Here is a 24,943-nt window from a genome sequence, read left to right on the forward strand (position 1 = left end):
TTTTATCTTATGTCTGAATTTGCAAAGGGTGGGACGTTTTCCATGTACTGTAAAAATAAGTTTTAAAAAATCCAATCCAAAAGCTGTCCGAGAAGTGGCTCCAGTTGAAATTTTTAATAAATTTCTTTTCTTCGGCCTTCGAATGGGTCTACTTTATCACGGTAGCACGGGGTGGGGGTGGGGGGTAGTGTCACAAATGTCATTTATAGCCTTCTTTACAATGTAATATCATTAATTTTGAAAATACTTGAAGGGGGAAGGGGTGTAAACGCCTGAGCATCAACAATAGTGGGTTCTTAATACTAGTACGAAATGATCCGAATTTGATAAATCTAAAGAACTATATACGGTAAGGGCGTATTCCTGCCTCCATAATGGTCAAATTTTGAAAATCTCTTGAAATGAGAAAAAGTGCATATATTGTATAAAATAATCCAAATTAAGACAATGTATTATGAAATTGGAAAAATTAGTTGGCTTTTCTTGTCTCTGTGACGTCACAAACTATTTGGATTTCCATTATTTTTAAAATAGAGGCCAAAATGCACAGAGTTTGTTCAATTTTGACTATAGTATTTATAGAGCGCAAGCTTGCTCAGGTACCATATTCACATATATCATTGATATTATCATTCTACACATTATATCAGAAGATCTAGTCTGAGCAGACCTGCGCTCGATAATTTCCAATCAAAATACCGACGTAAAATACGCTATTTTCTCTCAAAATCATTGCAATTTGGAATTTACGTCATTTTATTGACGTCATATCTAACTGATGATGTCATAGTTGATAAAAATATTTAATGTTTTGAAGTCTGCAAATATCCACCTGGTTTAGAACATAATTAAAGATTTCTCCATCAAAGTTTTATTTTGGGGGCAGATACTGGCCACTACAGAATATAGTCCTTTCTTCACATAGCGGATTGTTGTTGAGGCATGTTAAACATAATGTTCACCTCAAGCAAATATCTGCATTTCATTAAATACTAAGAACTTTTATTACTCGAATAAATCGCATACATTGTAGACTTTTATTTGTGTTTTTATCTTTTTGAAAAAAAAGTTCATAGTCATTTCTTCTTTTTCCGAAACATACTTTTGACGGAGAGGAAGATGTTGATGTAGCCGGACGATTTTGTTTCCGTCTGGAATAACCCCTCTCCCCCCAAAAAAAATTTAGAGTGCAACTTTTGAACGTGATAATTCAACATGCATTCAGATGATGAGCTGCAAAAAGTATGTCAATCGGATAAGGTCAACATGATGGTCACGTGTACAATATTACACCTATCCTATCATGCCCAATCCTCATCAAAAATAAATAAAAAATAAAAAATGGGGTCGAAATTTATAAATTGTTTTTCTACATAATCATGTTTACGTAAACGAATTTTACTCTATTGCGATCCTGACAAACAGTTTTGATAAACATCCAAGAATAGTGCTGAGTACTTAGCTAGATGTGCTTCAGCACCATTGTGGTTGTATGCGCAGATGCTGGAGTTTGGACCCTGACACATCAATCAGCTGATATACTTATAAACACGGTAGATTCTGTTGTATCAAACATAGCTTGATGTCGCTCGAAGCGACAACATGGATTATCGCTTAATTCTTCTTTTGTCCCTGGTAGCGGGGTCGCAAGCTGGTAAGTATTTTGTAATAATCCTTTTTTTTCTTTGATCTTTTCAATTATGTTAAAAAATTTAAATTCTTTTTTAAACATATATTAAAAGAGATATATATACAAAGTTGTCTTTACATTGCATGATGCTTACAATAAGTTGGTGTTAGAAAATTTGAAATTCAAAAGATTGTACGTTTCTGAATGCTATCATGGATGACTTAAAAAGTGACATCCTAAAATCTAAATACCAACTACTTTGGAGAAATACACTAAATGACTGCAATGAGTGGATTAATTACGATTAATTTGTGAATTAAGGAAGAAAATACATGGGTTACTTCAGAGAAGTGCAAAATGAACATTTATATTCATTATCTTAAGGAGGCTTTCTTTGTTTTCGCACAGGACCAGTGCAGAATCTCAGATCTGATTTGTTAGGGCAAACGTCGTGTGCTAAACAATGTACAGGTAAGGTTTCTTATGATGTAAAAATAAACTATGAATTTACTAACAAAATATAAATGCATTCATTTACATATACTATCAACAGTTTGGTAATTGATCATTCAATTCAAGTACAACTTTTTTTGAAAATTATGTGCATTACCCTCAAAAAGAAAAAAAAAAAGAATGATTTAAATCACTATTCAACTCTTTAGGAAACTTTTTATCAATATTCGCCTAAAAGAAAGGGTGATAAGATAATTCGAATTCTAGTGATAAAATTTACTGTCACTTGGAATTCAATCAAATATGCAAATGAGTGATTACTCGACCTGACTGAAATTCGATTGGGGAAAAAAGTCACATGATCACAGTACACTAGATTGTTCATTTTAAGGTCATGGGATACCCAAAATTCAGAGAAAGTGGGGATTTGATCATACCTGCTTTTTTTTTTTTAATTTTAAGGTTCAAATTAATTTGTTAGGTTGTAGATTAGAGTAAAGGAGATGGGTGAACAAGCCTGTTCGACAAACCAGAAAGTGAAATATTATATATCAATTATAATATTTTGCTATTTCAGTTAAGATAAGATAAACTTTATTTAAAGTCAGTATGGCAATTAAAAGACAACACAAGTTTCAATGAGCTTTTGACTGACATTAACATTAATGTATATTTTCGCATAAAATCTCCAAAATTTGCCACAATCTCACAATGTTAAAATTATTCGTCCATGTCTATAAAATAGCATGCACATACACACACACAAAAGCCCAAAGAGGGCAAAAATTATTATTTCTTCATATAATAACACAATTGTTCTATATAAGTGAGTCTTAGCTCCATTTTTTAAGTATGTCTTCAAAGTATGTTTTTAAAAATATACATATTTTGTTCAACAAAAACAGGGAGCAAGGTCTCTGTCTACTTTAAAAATACACTTTAAGCCCAGTTACATACATGTATTCAAGGTGTATGGTGTAGTGGTTTACGTGAGAATCTCTAGAGAAAAACGATTAACAATAATAATTTGAAAAAAAAAAAAAAAAAACAATTATGCACGATTTTTATTGCTTCAGTTCAATTTCTAGAAATCAAAATTTTTCACCATAAATTAATTTTCTGGCAAGAGAATTTTTCCGTAGAAAAGTTTTGTTTATATTATTATTATTTCATACCTTTCAATAATTAGAACTTTGCTCTAAATATTTAGTTCACTAAGTTTACAAAAATGAATTTGCTTTTTATACATTTGAAGCTATAGGCATTTTGCACGTCCTGTTTGCCCGCCTTCTTTTATATTTATTTTGGGGGATTTCATTTTTTTCATGTTTTTGCATTGAATTTCAATCGACATTTACAAAAATATAGATTTGGGGAGAAAGAAAAAAAATAAGGCTGGTTTGATGGGGGAAATTTCATGATAAATATGTGTTTTAGCAATAATTAAGTCGATACAAACTATTTTACAGGTTTCTATAACATAATTTTTTGTACCCCATGTCCTTAAACATTTTTTGAAAGTTATTCTTCATTAGAAAAAAAGAGAGAACATTTTATTGACTAGAACATGAAATCGTCAATTTAATTTCACTGCTAGCCGACACCAATATACAGAGAAATTCGTTGTGTGATTGTATATTCGTTAACCATTATTCTTTCTTATACACTTCTCAATTAATTAATTTTTTTAAAAGTAATATGTATATTGCACAACTACAGTTCACAACTTATAATTAACGTCAAATTATTTATTTATTGCAATTTTAAACTTAAATATACTGGTCCAACAAGTAAAAGCCTAAAACAGAGTGTTAATATAATTCTAAATAAATGTAATTAACTGTTTTTCATTTTCAGAGAAGAGTAAGTTTGGATACGTAACAGGAGAGACATATAGATTTACTTATGAAGGAGAAACAAAGACGAGTATAAACAGCGGCAGTAAAGACCAGGCCGGACTGAAGTTTACAGCTACAGTTCTCGTCGAAGTTCTCTCCAAATGTGAACTTTCACTCAAGGTACACGATTTGTCTCCTATCCCTACTCGGCGTATTTTGAATTGAAGGGAATGAACCAAAATGTAAAGTTTTTCTGTGTACAGTATTCTTTTTTAAAAGCATTTGCTATGATTTACTCCGCAACACCGAAAGTAGCAAACTGGGCTACAGTGTTATTTCAAGAGAAATAGAATGGGATGGCAGGGGGATCAACAACCTGTAACTGTATCGTATTTATTGTGTACGATATTTACATAAATACTGCATGTAGATGAGTGAAACACTGAAATTTTAGTTGAGTGTAACATTGAAATTTTTCACCCCAAGAAAACCATTGTCAACCGAGGCACCCCCAAGAAAACCATTATCAACCGAGGCGCAGCTTCGGTTGACAATGGTTTTCTTGGGGTGAAAAAAACCCATTGTCAACCGAGGCACCCCAAGAAAACCATTGTCAACCGAGGCGCAGCCTCGGTTGACAACGGTTTTCTTGGGGTGAAACATTTCAATGTTACACTCAACTAGATGCAGTATTTATTATATCATACTGAATGTAATATACAAATTACAATGAACCTTGTGCGCATAAATTCTGCGCAGTCAATACTTTTTCGAATATCACCCGTCCTCAAGCAATGTCTGGAGGACAGCTTCATTATTCAGCGGGTAATAGTGTTTTTTTAACAAATGTTTCTGGACGAATCAGAATCAACTTATTCACATGAAAAGTATAATATTAGCGGATATTGGTTTTTCTACCAATTAGTGTACTTTCGATTTAGGGTCTTCTGGGTGTGATATTTATAAGAATACATAAACAATACATTTAGCGATGTTTATGATTTAGCTGTGACGGATTTTTCCGCGAAAGGCGCTAAATAGAACACAAAGCTAAATGTAATACGTTTTATACAGTATACATTGTATATCATTTTAAAAAAAAATCACAGCACTGACAGTTTTTTTCCCCACTATAAATGTGCATACAGTGATTTATTATCATTCACAAAATTAACCCCCCCCCCTTCCAATGGACTTCATTTTTGGCAATACCTAAGATTATTGGCAGTTTATGCAATTTCATACCTCCTATTTGTTTTTGTGGTTGGAGGAGAAGGGGGGGGGGGGGTTACAAGCACCATTCATTTAAGCAAAAAAGGGCTGGTCAGTCTTGATGTAACTGTATCAATGATTTTTTTTTATGCAACCATAACTTGGAAATGTTTTGCACTATAGCTGGAAGACGTTGTTCTGTCTGGATCTGATCCTAACTACCCACAGAGACTGTTGACTGACACACAATCCAGGGACTTCAAAAAGGCTTTGGAAGACCATCCTCTTCGCTTCTCCTTCCAAGATGGCATCATGGAAGAGCTATGTCCTCTTCCAGAGGAAAGTGCATGGGTCCTTAACATCAAAAAGGGTATCTTATCCTCACTACAGAACACCATGGACTCCTTCAAATCTGAACAAGATCTTGTTGAGGTGAGTTCTACATATCTCCATACTGTATTAAAGAGTCCTAGTACAATTGCTTTATTTCTCTGTTATTTCCTGTAAGAACATTGCATGTACTATGTACTCTTGTTACTTGCTGATGCAAAAATTTTAAAGAAAATGTGATATTCTTTCTCATGATTTCTAATGGAAAAAAACTTTTTTATCAACAGACTGATGTTGCTGGGAAGTGTAGAACTCAGTACAAATTAAAACAGGAAGGCTGGAAGGCAGTGTCCATTGTTAAGTCCAAGGACATCAGTACATGCCTAGAACGTCATGGATTTGATACCTCAATGGGGTCCATCCTGTATGAGGTCCCCTCTGTAAGTATCAAACTGGTCTTCTCTTCCACATACAATCAGAAATGCCATCCTCTCTCCAACATACAATCATAAAAAGCAAGACTTCGATGACCCAGTTGGGGGTGTGAGAAAACAGACAATATACAATCTGATACTTTTCTTTCTTGCAGAGTCTTCAGTCACTTCCCATCATGAACAGTACCCATGAATGTGAGCAGAAGATCTCAACAGACGGTCACATGGAAAGTGTTCTGTGTCATGAAATCCACATGTTTAGACCTTTCTCCAAAGGAGACAGTGGAGCAATGACAGAAGTCACACAGTCACTCAAATTTGTCTCCCGGTCAACAGGAACTACATCTAGAATGGGTAAGAGCATTGCAATTTATTAATCAAAAGGTAGTGCAAGGTGGTAAAAAAGAGACTAATTAAAGGTAGTTCAAGGTGGTAAAAAAAGAATTATTAAATGCAGTGCAAGGTAGTAAAAAAAAACTAATTATCACCAGTAAAACTTGTTAAAGAAGAAAAAAGATCTCAAATTATCTTTTGAGTTTTTTTTTTCTCCAGCTGAGGTTAGCAGACGAGACACTCTCTTGTTCAGTCAGGTACATGGAGAAAAGTCCATAATCTCCACTAAGAAGCAGGTGCAGGACAAACTTAAGGAACTGTGTCTGTCTACAGAGAATGGAATCAGACCAGAGACCCCAGATCTGTTTGCTCAACTTGTCATGCTTATGAAAAGACTAGATGCCACATCAATGGCTGAAATCTTTGAAGAAATCAAAGCTACCTCTTTCTGCCCAAACAACATGGAGAGAACCAAGTAAGTTCAACAGATTCTCTGGTGGTGGTGGGGTGGGGTGGGGAGTGATCAATCTTGAATTTGGCATGACTACTTAGATCAAGAAAGTTTTACATGCATAAGACTTAAATGCACACAGAGAGAAAATGTAATTTGTTTACAGCCATTTGAAAAAAAAAAGCATTTCAATGTAAGAAAAGTTACTGAATTTTTCACAGTTGTTTCAAGCAATGGATTAATTATTCCAGGAAATTTTACATGGATGCCATCCCAATGGTTGGAACAGGAGCTGCAGTGAGGCAGATTACTCAGCTCATTATGAACAATGATGTAACTGGTGCTCTCACTGAATCTTGGCTGGTCTCCCTGTCCTTTATCCAGCATCCCACCAAAGACATGCTTACTGAAATTTCTGTAAGTCCAAATGTCATTGCCATTAAACCAGAAACAGACTTTGTGCAAAAAAAATAAAGAACCATGGAATATTTAATTTTAAAAAATATATATATATTTAAATTCCATTTCCCCCCAAAAACTTTATTTCTTCAGAAAATGATGAACACAGTCCATGGCACCAAAATACTGCTTCCCCTATCCACCCTTTTGAATACATACTGCCAAAAACAGTCTTGTGAACAGGACAAAGACATCGAAGATATCCTCACAAAACTTAAAGCTAACCTTGGTAGAGACTGCAGCAGCTCTAATGAGGAAAAGGTCAGTCACCCTCATTCATATTAAAAAAAAAAAAACCAAAAAACTTTTAAACAAAATAATAGATGAACATCAGAGTATCTGTGTAAGCTAACATTTGGATTTTTGTGTGACAGATTCTTGTGACTCTGAGAGCCATTGGAAACATTGAACAAACCCAGACATTTGTCCCCATCTTAGAGCAGTGCTTCTCCAGAAAACAGAACTCTATGGGAGTGAGAGTAGCAGCAGTCGAAGCCTACAGAAGGATGTCATGTGCTGCTGATGTAGGCCTCCAATTAATCTTTCATGATATTTTTCTGAGCTTTATCAGAATTTTCACATTTACAATATTTATTAATCCATATCTTTTTTAACACAGAGAAATAACTTGATTGCATTGTTCCGTAATGCTGATGAAGACTCTGAGTTGCGATTAGCTGCTTATCTTCAGGTTATGAAATGTCCTAATGACGTTGTCCTTCAACAAGTCAAACAAACACTCCTATCAGAGGAGGTTAACCAAGTAAGTTTTATACTGTTACATGTATTTTGACCAATAATATGACTGACTAATTCTATGTTTATTTGATACATTAATGATTATTAGAGAAAGACCAATTTAAATGACAATGGAAAATATTGTTTTAAAAAGGTCGGCAGCTTTGTCTGGACACACTTGATGAACTTAAGAGAATCCTCAAGCCCCTACAAGGAAACGGTCAGATCTATGTTGGAGAGTGAAGACCTCCCTAAAAAATTTGATCTCGATAAACGCAAGTTCTCCAGAAACTATGAATGGTCTCACTACTCACAAGACCTGAACATTGGAGGAATGTTGGACAGCAACCTCATCTGGTCACCCGATTCTTTCATCCCTCGGTCAGTGTCAGCTAATTTATCTGTTGAGATGTTTGGACATTCAGTGAATCTGCTTGAGATTGGAGGACGTGCTGAGGGCCTGGATTATCTTTTGGAATCCTATTTTGGACCAGCTGGATACTTCAAGGATGGAACCATCACTCCAGACGAGAAGGACCACCAGGACATCAAAATGAAGAAACTGCAAAAGATTGACAAAAATGTATGTCTAAATTAAAAATAAAAAATATTAATTTGCATTGATACAACTCTTATAACCCCATTTCAATCCCATCCTCTTAACAATGTATTTGATTTACTTCTTCTAGTTTGATAAGAAAGTCCAAGAACTGAAAGGAGCCATGTATGCAAGAGTGTTTGGAAATGAAGTTTTCTATAAGAGACTTGGACAGTCTGCACCAAAGGCTACAGGATCAAGTTTCAACTTCCTGGAAATGTTCCAGGAACTGGCTAAAGGAAATGAAATCTCTTACACCAAAAGTAGCATGTTTTTGGACAGCAGTATCATTGTACCCACCATTATTGGTCTTCCCCTCAATCTAACAGTGAATGGAACTGCCAGTGTGGATCTTAAAGGAAGAGCCACCATTGACATGACGAAGCCACATAAAAGCATTCTTATTGATGGAATTATTGAACCAAGGTATTAAAAATACAAGACAATTACCCCCCCCCCCCCTCCCCTTTTCTTTTTTGAAAATTGAAACATTTACTTCAGAATGGCTTCACATTAGGTCATATATAAGGAGCAGGGTTTTAAATTATAACATTTTATCCCTGTAGTGGAGCAGTTGAGTTTGCCTCCATGATGAGTGTGGATGCCTACTTTACCAAGAGTGGAATTAAGATGACCTCCACCCTCCACTCCAGCACTGGGGTCAGCACTAAGATCGAGATCAAGAATAAAGAGGAATACATCTTCAATGTTGATGTTCCAAAGACTAAGTCAGAAATCATCACTGTCAAGTAAGAAACAAGTATAGTGTATGAGAAAAAAACCCCCACAATGACTAGAACACATGGTGTCTTTTTACGATAATAAAGTATTGTTGAAATACAGTAAAACTGAATCAATTCTTTATTTGACTTTCAGGTCTGCCCTGTTCATGGTTTTCAAAGACCAGGAAAAGAAACAGGTGCCTGCTGCAGACGACATAGTCACCAAGAAATTCTGCTCAGGACACACAATTGTTAGATTGACTGGTTTGGAGGTCTGCGGAGACGTTGCTCATCCCCGTGCCAAGGACAACTCTCCCCTCTTCCCACTGAATGGCCCAGCACATGGTGTGCTCATTCTTCACAAGAGAGATACTCACAAAGGATATCAGTTGGAAATCAAAAAGATTAATGTAAATACACCAAAGTCTTACTTGCATCACCTCATTACTATTTGTACACATGTAAAACATTGCTACAAGTGATTATTTTATAAGCAATGTTTATTCTACATTTATTAAAAAAAATCATTAAAATGTAAATGCTTTAGAAGTATAGTTGTATGAAAGAAAATTATGTTCAAACATAAGATTTACTCTTCTGTAAAATTGTATCATATCTTCATTCTTTTAAAAAACTGTGTAAGGCCAATATTGCTATTTACATGAAAACTTTATTTACTTATAGAACAAGAAACTGCTGAACTTTAAAGTGTTTTATGACACACCTGGATCAAAGATGGAGAGAGCCACAGGATTTGAACTTGAAGTGAAGAAAGATTCGAAAATTCTGGAAATGAGTCTGACCTCTCCATGGAAGAAGGCCACATTCACAGGTTGGTAAAATCTTTTAATTCTCAGAGATCAATTTTCTTTCTCTCCGATTTTCACTTCACAACAGGCCTAGCCAAAATTAAGTTACACTTCTTCAAAGGAAAGCCTTTTTTTTACTCTTTTGTGTAGAATTTAAAAAGGCAACATTAGTTAAAGACAAAAAAAACAAAAGTCATTAATACAGTAAAACACACTTGTAGTGAACACACTTGTAATGAATTGATGCTTACAGTGAAGTGATTTTTATTCCCCCTGGCTTCAAAATGTATTGTTAAATTAATGGATAACAAATTATGTTTATAATGAAGCAAAATTGTCCATCCCTGGCATGTTTTACTGTACATTTTACTTTATACGTGTACAAAAGTTTGAAAAATTCAAACTTTGATGGATTCCATGATGCCCATGGTATGTTGAATTGTACAAGTGGGGTATTTTTTTTTTATCTTTCATCAACAGGAAGTTTAGTTGATGGAAAGAAAGAGAAGCAGCTGAATGGTCTGGCCACTGTTGATGGTACCCAGGAATACAGATTTGAATCTTCTATTGGAATTAATGCCAAAGGCTCTTTGACCAGGTATAAGCCTAAAATGACCATCTCCTACCCTAAAGCCAAACCAATTAATCTTGATGGAAGTGTGAATGTTGAATACTCAAAACAAAAACAGACATTGGATTCTACCATTGTCCTAAAGGGAATTCAGGATGATCCAATCACCATTGAAGGTATGCTTCGTGTCATCAAGGGTTCCAGAAGAAAATTGCTTTAGATATAAGTTATTGTGATTTACTTTTCATTAAAATGAAATTTCACTTGGAAAAATCCAATTGAAATATTATTGAAATAATGCTAAGTAAAAAAAATTTCTCCTCCAAGAAGGTTGTTAAGCCATATTTTGCCTTGATTGCCTCATTCCAAAATATATCTCTGTATTATGTATTTTTACTTTGTGCAGCTGACATAAAAAATACACCAAAAGCCAAAGGAATTTCTGCCAAGTTTAACTATGAGAAAAAGAAGGAGTATTCAGCAGAAATCATGGCAAAGATTAATGAACAGAAGAAGAAGACGATAATTTATCCAAAAGTCCTCATCAAGACCCCTACAAAGGACCTTATGAGTGTGCGTGGATCTCTTGTTGGAGAACCAGGAACCTTCGCAAAAGTTGACCTGACCTTGGACAAAGTGTTCAGTTCCGCTGTTATGGTTAAAGGTAATACACAAAATATCCTTTAAAAGGGGGGAGGCTTATAAATGGATAAAATTAATAGACGTCAGAAGCAAATTGAAAGGGAGGGGGGCAAAACCAACCAAAAAAAATGTTTGTGGACTAAGCCCCAATTTTCAATGCCTATATTTAGTCCATCTTTGCAAAAAAGGTGGGGGGAGTGGGTTGTAAGTAACATTAAAACAGAACCTATGGATCAGAGTAATATTTCATTCTGTGTTTGCATTAGGTTAGAATTTTAAAAAAATAATATTCAAGTGGAGGAACAAATTTTTTCCTGCACATTTTCCTTTTGTGACCCTGCTCCAGGTGTCATGCTTTGAACATACTTATAAACAAAATCTGATTTCACATCACCCAAGGATGCTATGTGGCAAGTTTGGTTGGAATTCACTGAGTGGTTCTGAAAAAGTTGTAAATTTGAAAAGTTTATGCACAACAGAAGAGAATTCTCACTACAATGCATGACAACACATAAAAACAATCCACATCAGACTTAAAACAGTAAAACATTAGAGACTCAGGTGTCCTATTGAGGAAGAAAAAAATTAAACCTAACAAGAAATGAATAAAAATAGGAAGGAAAAAACATTGTTCAGACAGCTATTTTTTTCAAACTAAAAAGCTGTAGTTAATTATTTTGTTTTAAGGTGATGTAAAGAAAATTGAAAAAGGAAAACGAGTTTTGTACAGAGCAAAAGCCAATTACAAAGGACCCAAGAAATCCAGCCTGAGAATGAGAGTGAATATTGATAAGAAGCCAGTGGCTTTCACCACAAGAGTTAAAGCTGACTACAACTTTGTCAGAATTTTCAAAGGGGCAAAGGATAGCTTCACCTACAACAGCAAGATTGTGAACAAGAGCACCAAGACACTGAACAATATTGTTGTCAATTCGTGAGTAACCAAAGCAACTTTAATGAAATGAAAACATTCAAACAGTCTTCCTCATGAAGCCTTCATTATTTTTCACTGTTACAAAAATATTTTTACTGCAATAGCATTTCCTTCCCTAGCACATTATTAAACACTGCCTGATTTTTTTTCAGGAATTTCAAGTCATCAAAATTTTCTGAATACAACAACCTCTTGGCAGTAAAATTTACCAATCGTTATAACAAGGTTGCAGACCTGAAGTCTTCTTTTGACTATGGCCGAACTTACACTAGCAAAGTGAACAAGCAGAGGGTGACTTTAAATGGTATTAGCAAATACAGCTTCAAGAAGAATGGTGCAACCATCAGCTACAATGTCTCTCTCTCACATAAACCTGCAGTAAGTCATATTTTAAGGTTGAACTTGTCTACATTTTGAAACATGAACTGAGCATATTTTCCCTAAAAATTCACCCATGCTTCAAAATTCTACCAAGTAGGAAACAGGCACTTTTAGAACTTCACAGAAGTTGAAAATCTATTGCAAAATTGATGTTGAAACACCCAAATTCTGGGTAATATATTAAAAGCAATGTATCCTTTGTTTTTATTCAACATCAAAAATATATTTTTACTAGGATCTAGATGCTGCCATTTCAGGCTCACACTCGCACACAAAAAAGACCATCAAATCAAATTTTGCCATTCGTTATGAGGACAAAAACACAGTTACTGCTTCACTGAAACTGGAAGATGCAACTAAGAAATTTCCAAAATATAGTGGAAAAGCAACTTTAACTTACCCTGGAAGAGATATTGTGGTAGAGGCTGCTGGTTCACGTAAAACAAACAAGGAAGGCAAAATAAAATTGATTATCCAACACCAAAAGGGTGCCAAATCCAGCATTGCAGGCGAGTACACTCAGAAATCCAATACCTCAATTGATGTTCAATCCAACTTCCAGATCTACAAGCAGAAGCCAATCTCCGTAAGTGCTTCTACAGACATCAGCTACACTACCCCAAAAATTGATCTAACAGTCGTCCATGGTAATGATCAGTACGCAGTTATGGCCTCAGGAGAGTATGAACCACATAAGTATGGCAAACTCATGTCCCATATTCAGTATCCTGCTCGTAAAGTAACTATGGAGCTTGAAGGAGGAAAAAAAGGAGGTCAGTGCATTGGTAAGGTGGATGTGAGCTGGGACGCAATCAGGGATGCAGACAAGAGAGTGTTGGTACAATGCATCTCAAGAGTGAACAGCTTGAAGGACTTTGATGTTTTCACCAACTTAGAGTATCCAGGTCAGAAAATTGCTGGTGAGCTCAAGAACCTCATTAAAGCCAATTATAATTATAAGACATCTGCTTCTGTCTCATGGAGTCCAAGGCAGAGAGTTTTTGCAGAAGTGGAGCTTCTTGACAATCGCAAGAGATACAGAGGAGTCTCAGAGGCAACAATATCTATTCAATCATCCTTTAAAAATTTTGAGGAATATAAACTAAGAGTTGGCAACAGTTACTCAAAAACTGAGTATAAGGTCATAGGTGGCATAACCTGGGCAAAAGGCAAAACAGTTTCCGCTACTGCCTCAACAAAGTATCCTCTACTGATTGATGATCTGAACTTAGATGTCAAGGTGAGCACTCCATTCAAAGATGTTGGTAATCCTCGTGTTATCCTACTCAACCAGATCTCCTCTTCCCAGAAGTCACAGAGTGGCATCTTGAAAGTTTCCTGGGGAAACAATCAGTTTGTTGACATTGAAACCAATGGGGAAACTACTGCATTTGAGCTTTACAGAAGAGAGTTTACAAGAAACATTGGCTTCTCATCCAGCATCCTAAATTATGAGAAAATCATTTTCAACATCACACATCAAGACAACTTTGAGAAAGTGAGCTCTCATGCTGTAGTCACTCATAACAATGATAAATACTTGTACAAGATAAATATGGACAACAAGCTGACTGGTTGGCAGTTGGAGAGCCGAGGAAGCTATGACATCAAGGGACCTTATGATACCATGTTTCTCCAATGGACACACAGAAACACTGACCGTGATATCAGAAGCACTGCTGACATCAAATGGGGAAAGAGTCAAACCTTCAATGCAGAACTTACAGGAAATATCCAAACCATCCCAAATCACAAGATCACTGGCAGATTCCAAATGAATGTCCCATCTAGCACATTGAGAAGAGTGGAAGCTGATTTTGAGCATGAAAATAAGATTGGATTTATCAAGACCTATGGCAGAATTACAGCTGACAGAGAAAACATTGGTACAGTTGATTTGAAGTATGGTAGGCAAGTAGGGGAAGCTAATGTGGATTTGACAGTGAGCAGTAGATACATGGAAGACTTTAAATTGAAGTCTTTTGCGAAAAGTGCTACCATGCCAATCAAATCTGGCTTGGAGATCCAGTGGAACCCTGCTCAGAAGATTGTTGCTGCTTTCACTCATTCTGATATTCTGAACAATCTAGAAAGCAAATTTACCTTGACTACTCCCTTCCCACGTGCCCAGAAAATTGAAGTAGATGCAAGCCATAAATTAAACGGCATTGACTGGGAAGCAAAAGGTAGCGTAGCATATGCTCCCATGCAAAAGATAACAGTTGGAGGCATCTATAACTTGGTCACAGAAAAGAAAGCCCGTGTATATCTCACTTCTCCATTCCCAACCTTCCAAAGGCTTGAAACAGGAATCTTCTTCAAAGGAGACTTGAAAAAGTTCACAACCAACTTTGATTTTGAAATCAACCCTCTTGTAAAGAAAATACAAGCCTCTTCTGATTGGAGTTATGACAAACTTTACACCAAGGGATCACTCAGATTGGACACACCTTTCCCACAATACCCTTACATGAGAGCTGAGCTCCTGAGCCAGTACAGCGTAGTAGCACGGCAGTCCAGCTTTATGGTGGAATACCTCCCTACCCAGAAAGTAGAAGTCAGTGGATCATATGTTGCTAAGCCTAAAAACCTTCAAGGAACATTCACTGTCAAAATTCCTGGAAAGGAACCAGCAACAATTAGCTATAGACAAAATGGAGATGTCAATGCTTTTGATAATCATGCTGAAATCAAATACGATGGAGGAAAGACAATGCTTGTAGACACTACATTTGGTCTTGAGCCTAAGGTGTATGGAACTTTCCATATGGAAAGTCCAATGAGAGGATACAAAACAGTGGACTTCCAATTCAACCATGAAGGCAAAACATGGAAAGACATAAGGACACAATTAATCTATGGCACAAATAAAGACAAAATTGAAATTGAGACCATTTTTGATATTGTTGGAGATATTGAAGCAAAAGCTATGATCAAGACTCCATTCCCAATTCTAAAAATTGCTGAGGCTAGCTTTTCTCATAGTGGCACCTTCCCTAACCTCAGAACCAACATCAGAGGAATTTTCAACCACACAAGCATCGAAAGCAATCTGGAAACCTCTCACTCTCTGAAACTTACTGGAGGAAAAATCAACTTATCCACTACCTTCCCTGCTGTTAAATTTGCAGAATTAGCATTTAATCATGAGGGATCATCTGATAATTTCCAAACACACGTGGAAACCACACACAACCTGAGGAAATATGAATCTGACACTGTTTTCAGCCATACTACTGATTTGACAGCATTTACCCAAACTTTCCAGACACCTATTCAAGGATGGGAAAAAACAACAATAACATTTAACAAAGATGGTCCTCACACCAACTTTAAATCAGTCGCAGAAGTTCAATACCAAGACCAAAAGATTTCAGCAAGCTATAATCACAATATACAGAAAGGTGACGTAGCAACCACAGCCACATTGAACACACCATATACTGAGGACATCTTATTCAAACTAGACCAGAACCAGAAAAAGAGAGGATTTACAACCAATGTAGAATTCTCCATGGGCTCTGATACTCAATGGAAGTCCACCACAAACTACAAACTAAAAAACAGCGAACTCATTTTCACTATTGATGAAACTGTTATCATGGCAGGTGAGAAGTATACTGGAAACTTCCAATTAGATCATGCTGGAGTTCCTCTAGCATTCTCCACTAAAGTTTCTGGAAAATACCAAACCCACAGCATAGGAACATCTGTTGATTTTAATGGACAGTCTCTAGATGACATTCATGCCTCTGTGAAAATTGACTCTTCATTCAAAGGATACACTGAAATGGATCTTGTTGCAACACACAAGAAAAATAACAATGAATATAAATCTGAAGTAAAAGCCAGCATGGAGAAGAAACACACAGTATCTTTAGCTAGCACAGTCACTGCAGAACTTCCAAAAATGGATATCAATGTTGGCCTAAAAACATCTTTCAAAGATTATGAATCAGCTTCCTTTGCACTTAAGACTGATAAACCCTCTGACCAATATACTGGAGAGATTGATATTACTTATCCTGATGGAAAGAAGATCACAGCTGATGGAAGATTCAAGGCAGACTTCCCTAAGATTGATGCCAATGTTGATGTAACCACTCCTTACAAAGATTTTGAAAGCTTTGGAGCTACTGTAAAATCCACTAAATCTACCTCTGATCTTAAAATCCGGTATGGAGACAACAAGAAGATTACAAGCTCTATGTCTCAAAGTATTGACTTCCCAACCATGAATGTAAACTGGGCCATAACAACACCAATGAACACTGTGTCTGCAGAATTTAATAACAGGAAAGTGGGTAACAGATACACAACCACCATCTCAACCAACATTGATGGAAAGAAAAGTTCTGCCAAATCAACAGTATCGGTGGATCTTCCATCAGTGAATATGGAAGTTAATATCAAGAACAATCCACTTAAAGAATACTATGATTCTGATTTCCCATCAGACTTGACACTTGTTCTGAAAAATATGGGTGAAACAGCTATCAAAACTGCAGATGTGTACTTGACTGTTGATGACATTGAAAAGGCCAGATTAAGATCAAGAATTAACACTGATGACATGGTAGGAGAAATAACTATTAACCTGCCTGAAGGAAAAATTATCTCCATTTCTCACCAAGCTCAAGATAAGTGGACACGCACTTTGGATGCCTCTTGGAAATTTGGATCAGAACATAACATGGCTACATCTTCAAGATGCCAGGTGAACCTCCCAGACATTGATTGTTCTATCAGCCTAGAATCAACTTACCATCAAGACATTCAGGTCACTGTGGTCAACACTGTAACTGATGATCTGATTTCCTCTTCAGTTTCTGCTTCCTATGGAAATGCAATGAGATATAGTGGAGAGATGACCCTCTCACACATTCCTTCTAACCTTCAATTCAGTGCTAAGTTGGTGACACCACATGAAGGATTCAAATACTCTGAGGCTTCATTCACTACAACTAAGAAACAGGAGACCTATTCTAGTAAACTAGTCATCACCTCTGACAAAATTTCCACCATAACCTGGGAAGTTAGACAAAAAATACTAGGAATTTTTGATATTGACTTCTTTAGCAAACTCACAAGTGATTTTGAAATTGCTCAACTATGGCAATTTAGTCTAACTAGCCAAAAACAAGGTGAAGAATATATCATGTTGGTGGAAACTTACATGGATCCAGTCAGAAAGATTAGTGCTGATGCTTCAGTTATCTTACGGGGACAAAATGGCAAGTCTAAGCTACATCTTACAATTGAAACACCATTTGAAGTCCTTAAGAGTTTCAAATATAAGGAAGACCAAACAACTTCCAAGTTGCGTGAAAAGCACATGAGAAACACTCGAGCTATCCTTGTACAGTACAATGGAGAGACATATTTGGAGGCAGATGAAGAATTTGAATTCTTGATTGAAGAAGACTGGCTGTATGATTATCAAATTATCTTCAGACATCCTAGACAGATGGAATACTCAGTCAATCTAAAGAAGGAGGTCAATCTTTTCACAGGAAAATCCACCATAAATTGGAACAGAGAGGAAATTAACAGCAATGTCCAGATCAGTGGTCAAGCAACCATTGCCAATAACAATGACCTTCATAATCAAATACAAATAGAGGCTGTTCATGCAACAAGAACAGTTGGCCTGGATGCAATTCTTCACAGAACAACCAACATGCAGAGAGCAAAGATGGTGGTGGCATGGGACAAAGATAATAACAAAAAAGCTGGATTTGACCTTCACCAAGATAAAAAGAAGTATTCCACAAAGGTTGTCATTCCATCAAGATCCATTGAAATGGTCAATGAGTATGATGATACAAATCCTGTTGTCTGGAGTGAGAACACTTTGTACTGGGATGCTGATTCTGACAGAGACCAAAAAGCTGGCATCCGTTTGACTAAATCTGGTAAACGAAACATTGATCACCAAATCGACATCAAATTGCCTACTTTCAACAAGGTATGTATCTGTGGTAAAGAATTCAATTTGCAATTATTAGCTTAAAAATATTTTTTATTCCACGGTTTCTAATCCAAATTATTTCTTTCATTATAGGAGTACTCAATTCACACAGTTACTCAGAAAAAGAAGAAGCTTTTTGAAAGCACTGTTGAGTTTTCTTATTCTCCTCAAAAGAGAAAGAACATTGTTATGTCTGTCCGAGTAGACGATATTTCTACAGGATCCCAATCTTCCAATTACACCTGGTCCTTAGGAATGTCCCAGCGATACAGTAACCTTGACATTACCCTGAGTGGACACACTGGACAGTCTGACATGAGTGATACATTTGGAGTTGGTGTGCAATACCTCACAAACCAAAGACAGAGGAAGAACATGAAGATGCTTATGGAAATCAAAAAAATACAGAAAGAGATTGCTCTTTATGTGAGTTTTGCAGTGAATTTTCTCTTCCTAGAAAACCTCAGCTAAATTCAGCTATAATTAAGCCTTGCTTCCTGTCCTTTCTCTGATTTGATTGATACCATTACTATAGTATATCATGTGTTAAATATTTCAGATGGATGTGCCTAGTGGCAAATCTTTGGGAGTTATTGGTCGTGTAGAATCCACATCTCCTTTATTAGTGTCTGTAGACAGTTTGGATAATGGCAGACAGTCTGAGAAACTCAGAGTCAAAGTTGATAAGAATAAACGAAGTATTGAACTCAAGGCCAAGTATGATACAGGTACTCTTCAAAACATTTCCAAATACACTGTACGTTATATTACATGAGCATGCTTGTTTTGGGTGAAAATAATTAATTTATGTACACATAGAGTATTCCCTTGTAACAAATTTTAATACAGTTCATTTTTTTAATCATAAGCTAATCCAAGATCAGCCCTGCACATGAAGGCAGAATTACCAACCAAGAAAGATCTTCAGGTTGAGATCTACAGAACTGGAAACTTTGAGCAGGTTACCGACTCCCTCATCAATGTTCAGCTTCAGGACTCCAGATTCCTTCACTCAAAGATCAACTGGAGGCCAGAAATGTTTGCTGATGCCATGGTAACATATATTTCTTTTTAAGCAACATTTATGTGTGTTCTTAAAATTTTTATGCATATTTTAAATCAATCATGCACTTTTATGTTGTGGACTTCCTGGTCTGATTATTTAAAAACATAATTAGTCATAGCAGATTCTTGAATATTCTTGTTTTATGGCAGTGATTCTAAAATAAGCTTGCAAACAACTATACAACAAGTACCAAAATATACGTACCTGATAGAATCTTATTTTCAAAACCTTAACTTTATTAGGAGTTCACCACACAGAGAATGATGAAAGATGCCACAGAGGCTAATGCTGCATTTTTGGAGGTGGGAACCGACATTGCTAGTGAACTAGCTGGTAAAGATTCCACACTCAGCAAGGAACTAATGGAAGAAATCAAACCTTTCACTGAAACTCTTGCCAAACAAGTGGAGGACTTCCAGGATGAACTGAAAGCCATCAAGCAGACAATTAAGGAGATGAAGAAAAATAATGATCTCTACCTGGGTGACCTTAACCAATTCTTTAACAACTCCATCCAGGAATTCATGTAAGTACAGCTGAGCATCTGTCTAGAATTTGGAACATGACTAAACGATATGAATATCTGAAAGCAATATGACTTTGATTTCTTGCAGTGTTGCATATGGCAGAGGTCTCCGACAAATGCAGACTTCATATAGTGAAATGAAGACCAAAATCACTGAACTATCAAATAAAGTCAAAACCTATCCATTTGCTGAGAAATACACCAAGATGGTTAATGATATGTCATCCAATTTTGAGGTAAGAATTAAATTTACAGTGGATGTCTACAACAGTAATAAAATTATGATGTTGATGTGAAAACCTTCTTATTTTTAAATTTTGTTACTTAGGAATACAAAAAAGAAGCTCATAGTTGGATGATGAAGGAGGTAAAGACCATGACATCCAACATCAAAGAAAACATCCGTCTCCTTCAACAGAAAATCCAAGAACTTCTTAAGAAGACAAAGACTATTGCATCACGTACGTTTCCATCAAAAATACAATACAGACACATTTCTCAGTAATCAATTGATTTAGCAGAAATACTTGCACAGAGGTAGTCTGTTAAAAAATATAAATATAATAAGCTCCTCTTTTTACAGAAAAACTGGACTTGATCCTGCAGCATCCAAATGTCCAAAGAATACAACAAGAAGTGTCTGCTCTCTCTCAAAGACTCCCAGACATGCCCGACATGCCAGACTACAGTGTCTATGTCAAAAAGGTCAAATCTGCTGTGAAGGGCATCGACATTAAGAAGCCCTACAATGATGTGGTTTCCAAGGTTACAGCTGTTGTGAACGCCAAGTACAATGAGCTCCAGAAGGACCAAGACTTTGTCAAGTTCCAAAAACTCATGAAGGAGATCTATGAGGAGGTACCTAAGACATATTTTATTGTACAATAAAAATTTCGAAGTTAATTTAATCACTTGCTACTCAACCTTGATTTTTTAAAAAAAATATTATCTGCTTATAACTGTGATTAAATAGTACTTAAACTAAGATGGCACTTAGAATGGTTTTTTTTTTGTTCCTTTAATTTAGTTGTCCAAGGAATTTGAATTTTTGTCCATCAGAAAACAACTTATGGATATTGCCACTCAGATGCATGGTGATATCAAGAAATTCATTGTTGAAGACATTATTGAAATGAAAATATTAGGTTTGGACAAATCCAGAGTCATCACCTTTGACCCTGAAAATGGCAACATTGAGGTAGAAATCTATCTCCCCACTAAGATGGAAACCCTTGACCGCCTACCCAAGATCCCAGTTACCAAATTCAGAAATGTAATGAAGGATGTTGCTGGAAGAGTTCAGACCATCATCCCTGACACTGATTTCTGCTTCTGGGACATCTACTACAGATTTAGACCTGCAAGCCTCAACCCCATTGACTGGATTCCTCCCTTCAAAGGCTACGCCTATGTTGCTGGTAACAGGCATTACATCACATTTGATGGAAAGAAATTTGACTTCACTGGTGACTGCAATTTCATCTTGACACGTGATCTTGTCAACCACAATTTCACTGTCATCATGAACTACAAGCCAAACAAGAACACCATGGAATCTCTCCTGGTTCTGGCTGAAGGAAAAACAATTGAAATCTTCCCCGACTTCACTGTAAGCTGCTGTTGTTGTTACTTTTTTAGCTTTTTATTCCTTAAAAAATTTAACAAAAATATCATACCACATGTAGTGTTAATTGATGATTAGATGAATTTTCATCTGTTTATTCTATTTACAGGTTAAGATAGACAACAAGCCCCATGAGTTCCCATACATTTCCCATAAACTGAGTCTTGAACGGGTAGGAAACTGGATAAAACTGGACACTGGGCGAGGTTTGGTCATCACTGGTGACCTTCCTAGCAATGTGTTTAAACTAGAGGTCAGCGGCTGGTACTTTGGCAAACTGGCAGGATTGCTAGGCACCTATAACAACGAACAGTATGATGAACTGACAACATCTGACAACAAGATTGTCAAGAATGAGGATTCCTTCTACAATAGCTGGGAGGTCAGCAAAAAATGCAGACCCAATGGAAACAATGCTGTGGACATCATCCAGGATTCTAATGATGCTAAATACATCAAATGCTCCAAAGTCCTCAAGTCCTCAGATTCTGTCCTCAGGCCCTGTTTCAGACAAGTAAGTTCTGACAATCGTTTGAGTTTACAAAAAAAGTTAGATATATGTTGGTCAGTATTTGCCATATTTACAAATTTACAAACATTTTTGCACTTTTCAGGTGAGTCCAGGCAAAGCCTTTGAGATGTGCTTGAACCAGGAAGATGCTTGTGCTGCTGCCAGATTCTATCTCCATCAGTGTCAACAGGAAGGTGTCCATCTTTCTCCTCCAAAGGAATGTGGTATGTACAAAAAAGTAAAAAAGCTGTAGCAATTCACCTTATGATTTACAGCACAACTTTCCATTCCTGCTAGTTTGATTCACTATTTCTGTTAATTACCCACAGTTCAGTGTGTTGCTCCCAATGAGGAGAGTTTTGTGGCTGGTGAGACCATCAGGATTTCCTCACTCACTGATGATTACAAGCCTGTTTCGTCTGCTGACACAGTCTTCATTGTGGAGGAGAAACCATGCAACAGAGAAACTACCAAACACCTTGGATCTCTGGTCTATGAGATTGAACAGGAACTCACCAAAACTGGTATGCCATTTTTTCCCCTAAAATATGACCTCTTCCTTTCTTTTAAATATAGTAACAACATAAGTAAGCCAAAAAATTACTATATTGATTTCATTCATGTTGTAGGCATCTCAAACAACAAGTATGGACTGCTAGGATTCAACAAGAAGGGCTCTCATGTTCACACAATGGAGGGTCAATTACTCAATGATCCCACCAAGTTTGTCATGGGGGTAGAAAGCCTCACTTTCACTAGTCACAAGACAGACACCCTGAGTGCAATCCTTGAGGCAGCCAATTATCCATTCCGTGCTGGTGCAGTCAAGAACATCATCCTTCTACAATGTGGAGTCTGTTCTGATATGAAAACCATGCAATACCACCAAATTAGACATATTCTCCAGTCTAGAAGTATCAGATTCCACATTCTGAGAGACCAAGAATTCATGCTCGGAAACAGAATTCCTAAACAGAAAATCTTAGGTATGCAGTCACTTTTAAACTTACTATTTTCATGATTAGAGCTTGTCAATTCTCTATCCAACAGATTAACATGTATATACATGCATTTTAAATCCTTAAACAAATTTTTTTTTTTTCAAAATTCAGTAAATCACATGAATGCAGTTTTATGATGACAATATCTTTTAACAGGTGTGGACAGTGACAGGAAATATGTCCTTCATAACTCTAATGACCAGAGTCTAGATAACATGGATACCCCCATGGACACATGCTCCCACCTTGCCCTTCTCTCCAATGGTTCCATCTTTGATTCCAGCTCAATGCTTCTGAAGAAGGTCCGACACCAGAAGATGGCCATTGACACCATCAGTAACCGTGTAGCCAAGTCTTCCATCCCCACTAAATGTCAGGTCTGTCAGTGTGAGACTGATAAAACAGGTGCTCCTAGATCAGTCTGCAGAAGTTGTTACTCAGAAATGAAAGATGTGAGTAAGATTTAATTAAAATTCAATTTTTAATTCTGAAAGTGTTTAGCTGTGCGACTTGCATATAAAATGATTTGCTGTGACAATTGAAGACCTTTAGACCTATATTATAGTTCTGTCATTTCCACTATTACAGTACCTCAGTCTTTGGTGGAGCCAACTTAGACACCCAATGACACTTGAACAAGAGATTAACAAACAATTTCAGGTAAAACATTCACCTATCTCTCAAAGGGAAAATCAGGACCTTTATGTGCTCCATGTAATGCACAGTAATAAACAAATTATTTAGTAGTACACCAGTTATAACACTACCAATGATAGGGAGCACTTTAGCCTGGTTCCCTGTTCCATTTTACTTTTGTGTACTCTGTGGTACTAGGGCCAGGTGGACTACAATCGATTCAGGGTGATTTGCCCTGAAGTGAATCTATGCCCATTTTGACATATATAGCGACACTGTTGATGTAGAATTTTGTGACGTATTTTCTATGCTATTAATGTAATACATCAATGTGACATTGTCTTAAGCCAACATTAATTCCAGTGGTTTATGGAAATGGCTCAAAAATCATGATTTTGCACAAATAGTGCTGACCAATCATATGAAGCATCGGACTGAACTCCACCTGGCTCTCCTGCCTTGGCATTGATGAGTCTGCGAATCAGGAATTGCATTATATTGGAATTCTAATTATGATTTTATCTTTTATAGGAGTTCCTGAATGCCAAGAAAGGTTGGGCAGTCCTAACAGCATAAATGTGATGACGTATACAAACATTACAATGATTTCACTGTGATTTTTGCAATGAACAATGCAAATGTTTTCACCCATCACCATGACAACAGTCCTCATTTCTCATCAACTCTTACTATACATTCCTGTGAATCATTTATTATTTTTATAATGAATTTACCAATGATAAACAAAGAATTCCAAATAAAAATCCTGTATATATTTGTGACATTATTTATTGTTTATTGTTAATAAAGAAAAGAATATTTTTGAAACATGATGATTTATATTTTGTTTGTAGCAATGACAAGTATTATAATCTGTATTGAAAAAAAAAATGTACACAATTGGTCAGAAAATGCCCTGTTTGTCAGTAACAAAAACTATGATATTTCAAGTTATATTCAATTCCAACAACAATTTTGATTAAAATTGCAATGAATTCAATCTTTACTGAAATATATATTGTATCTATATTTTTCATCTTCAGTATGATGTCAAGTATTTCTAAAAGAGAAAA

The 24,943-nt window shown here is 36.2% G+C and overlaps 1 protein-coding gene across 1 annotated transcript; it reads left to right on the forward strand.

The window, feature by feature from the left end:
* Nucleotides 1-1,512: 1,512 nt before the first annotated feature.
* LOC133184205 (apolipophorins-like) lies at nucleotides 1,513-24,698 on the forward strand. The gene is made up of 36 exons (XM_061319153.1): nucleotides 1,513-1,654; nucleotides 2,039-2,101; nucleotides 3,941-4,101; nucleotides 5,317-5,565; nucleotides 5,751-5,903; nucleotides 6,053-6,251; nucleotides 6,450-6,705; nucleotides 6,933-7,098; nucleotides 7,234-7,401; nucleotides 7,515-7,664; nucleotides 7,760-7,903; nucleotides 8,033-8,461; nucleotides 8,568-8,902; nucleotides 9,043-9,225; nucleotides 9,353-9,608; nucleotides 9,883-10,030; nucleotides 10,488-10,754; nucleotides 10,985-11,242; nucleotides 11,908-12,154; nucleotides 12,307-12,532; nucleotides 12,771-18,503; nucleotides 18,600-18,932; nucleotides 19,066-19,234; nucleotides 19,376-19,560; nucleotides 19,815-20,098; nucleotides 20,187-20,334; nucleotides 20,427-20,559; nucleotides 20,682-20,956; nucleotides 21,126-21,707; nucleotides 21,832-22,236; nucleotides 22,337-22,457; nucleotides 22,563-22,757; nucleotides 22,863-23,219; nucleotides 23,391-23,686; nucleotides 23,823-23,894; nucleotides 24,402-24,698. The coding sequence occupies exons 1-36, from the start codon at nucleotides 1,603-1,605 to the stop codon at nucleotides 24,444-24,446; spliced, it is 13,443 nt and encodes a 4,480-aa protein (XP_061175137.1). The 5' UTR covers nucleotides 1,513-1,602; the 3' UTR covers nucleotides 24,447-24,698.
* Nucleotides 24,699-24,943: the final 245 nt, after the last annotated feature.

The sequence above is a fragment of the Saccostrea echinata genome, unplaced genomic scaffold (assembly GCF_033153115.1).
Source record: "Saccostrea echinata isolate AGI-Se365-2 ecotype Australia unplaced genomic scaffold, CSIRO_AGI_Sech_v1 ptg000010l, whole genome shotgun sequence".
Lineage (NCBI taxonomy): Eukaryota > Metazoa > Mollusca > Bivalvia > Ostreida > Ostreidae > Saccostrea > Saccostrea echinata.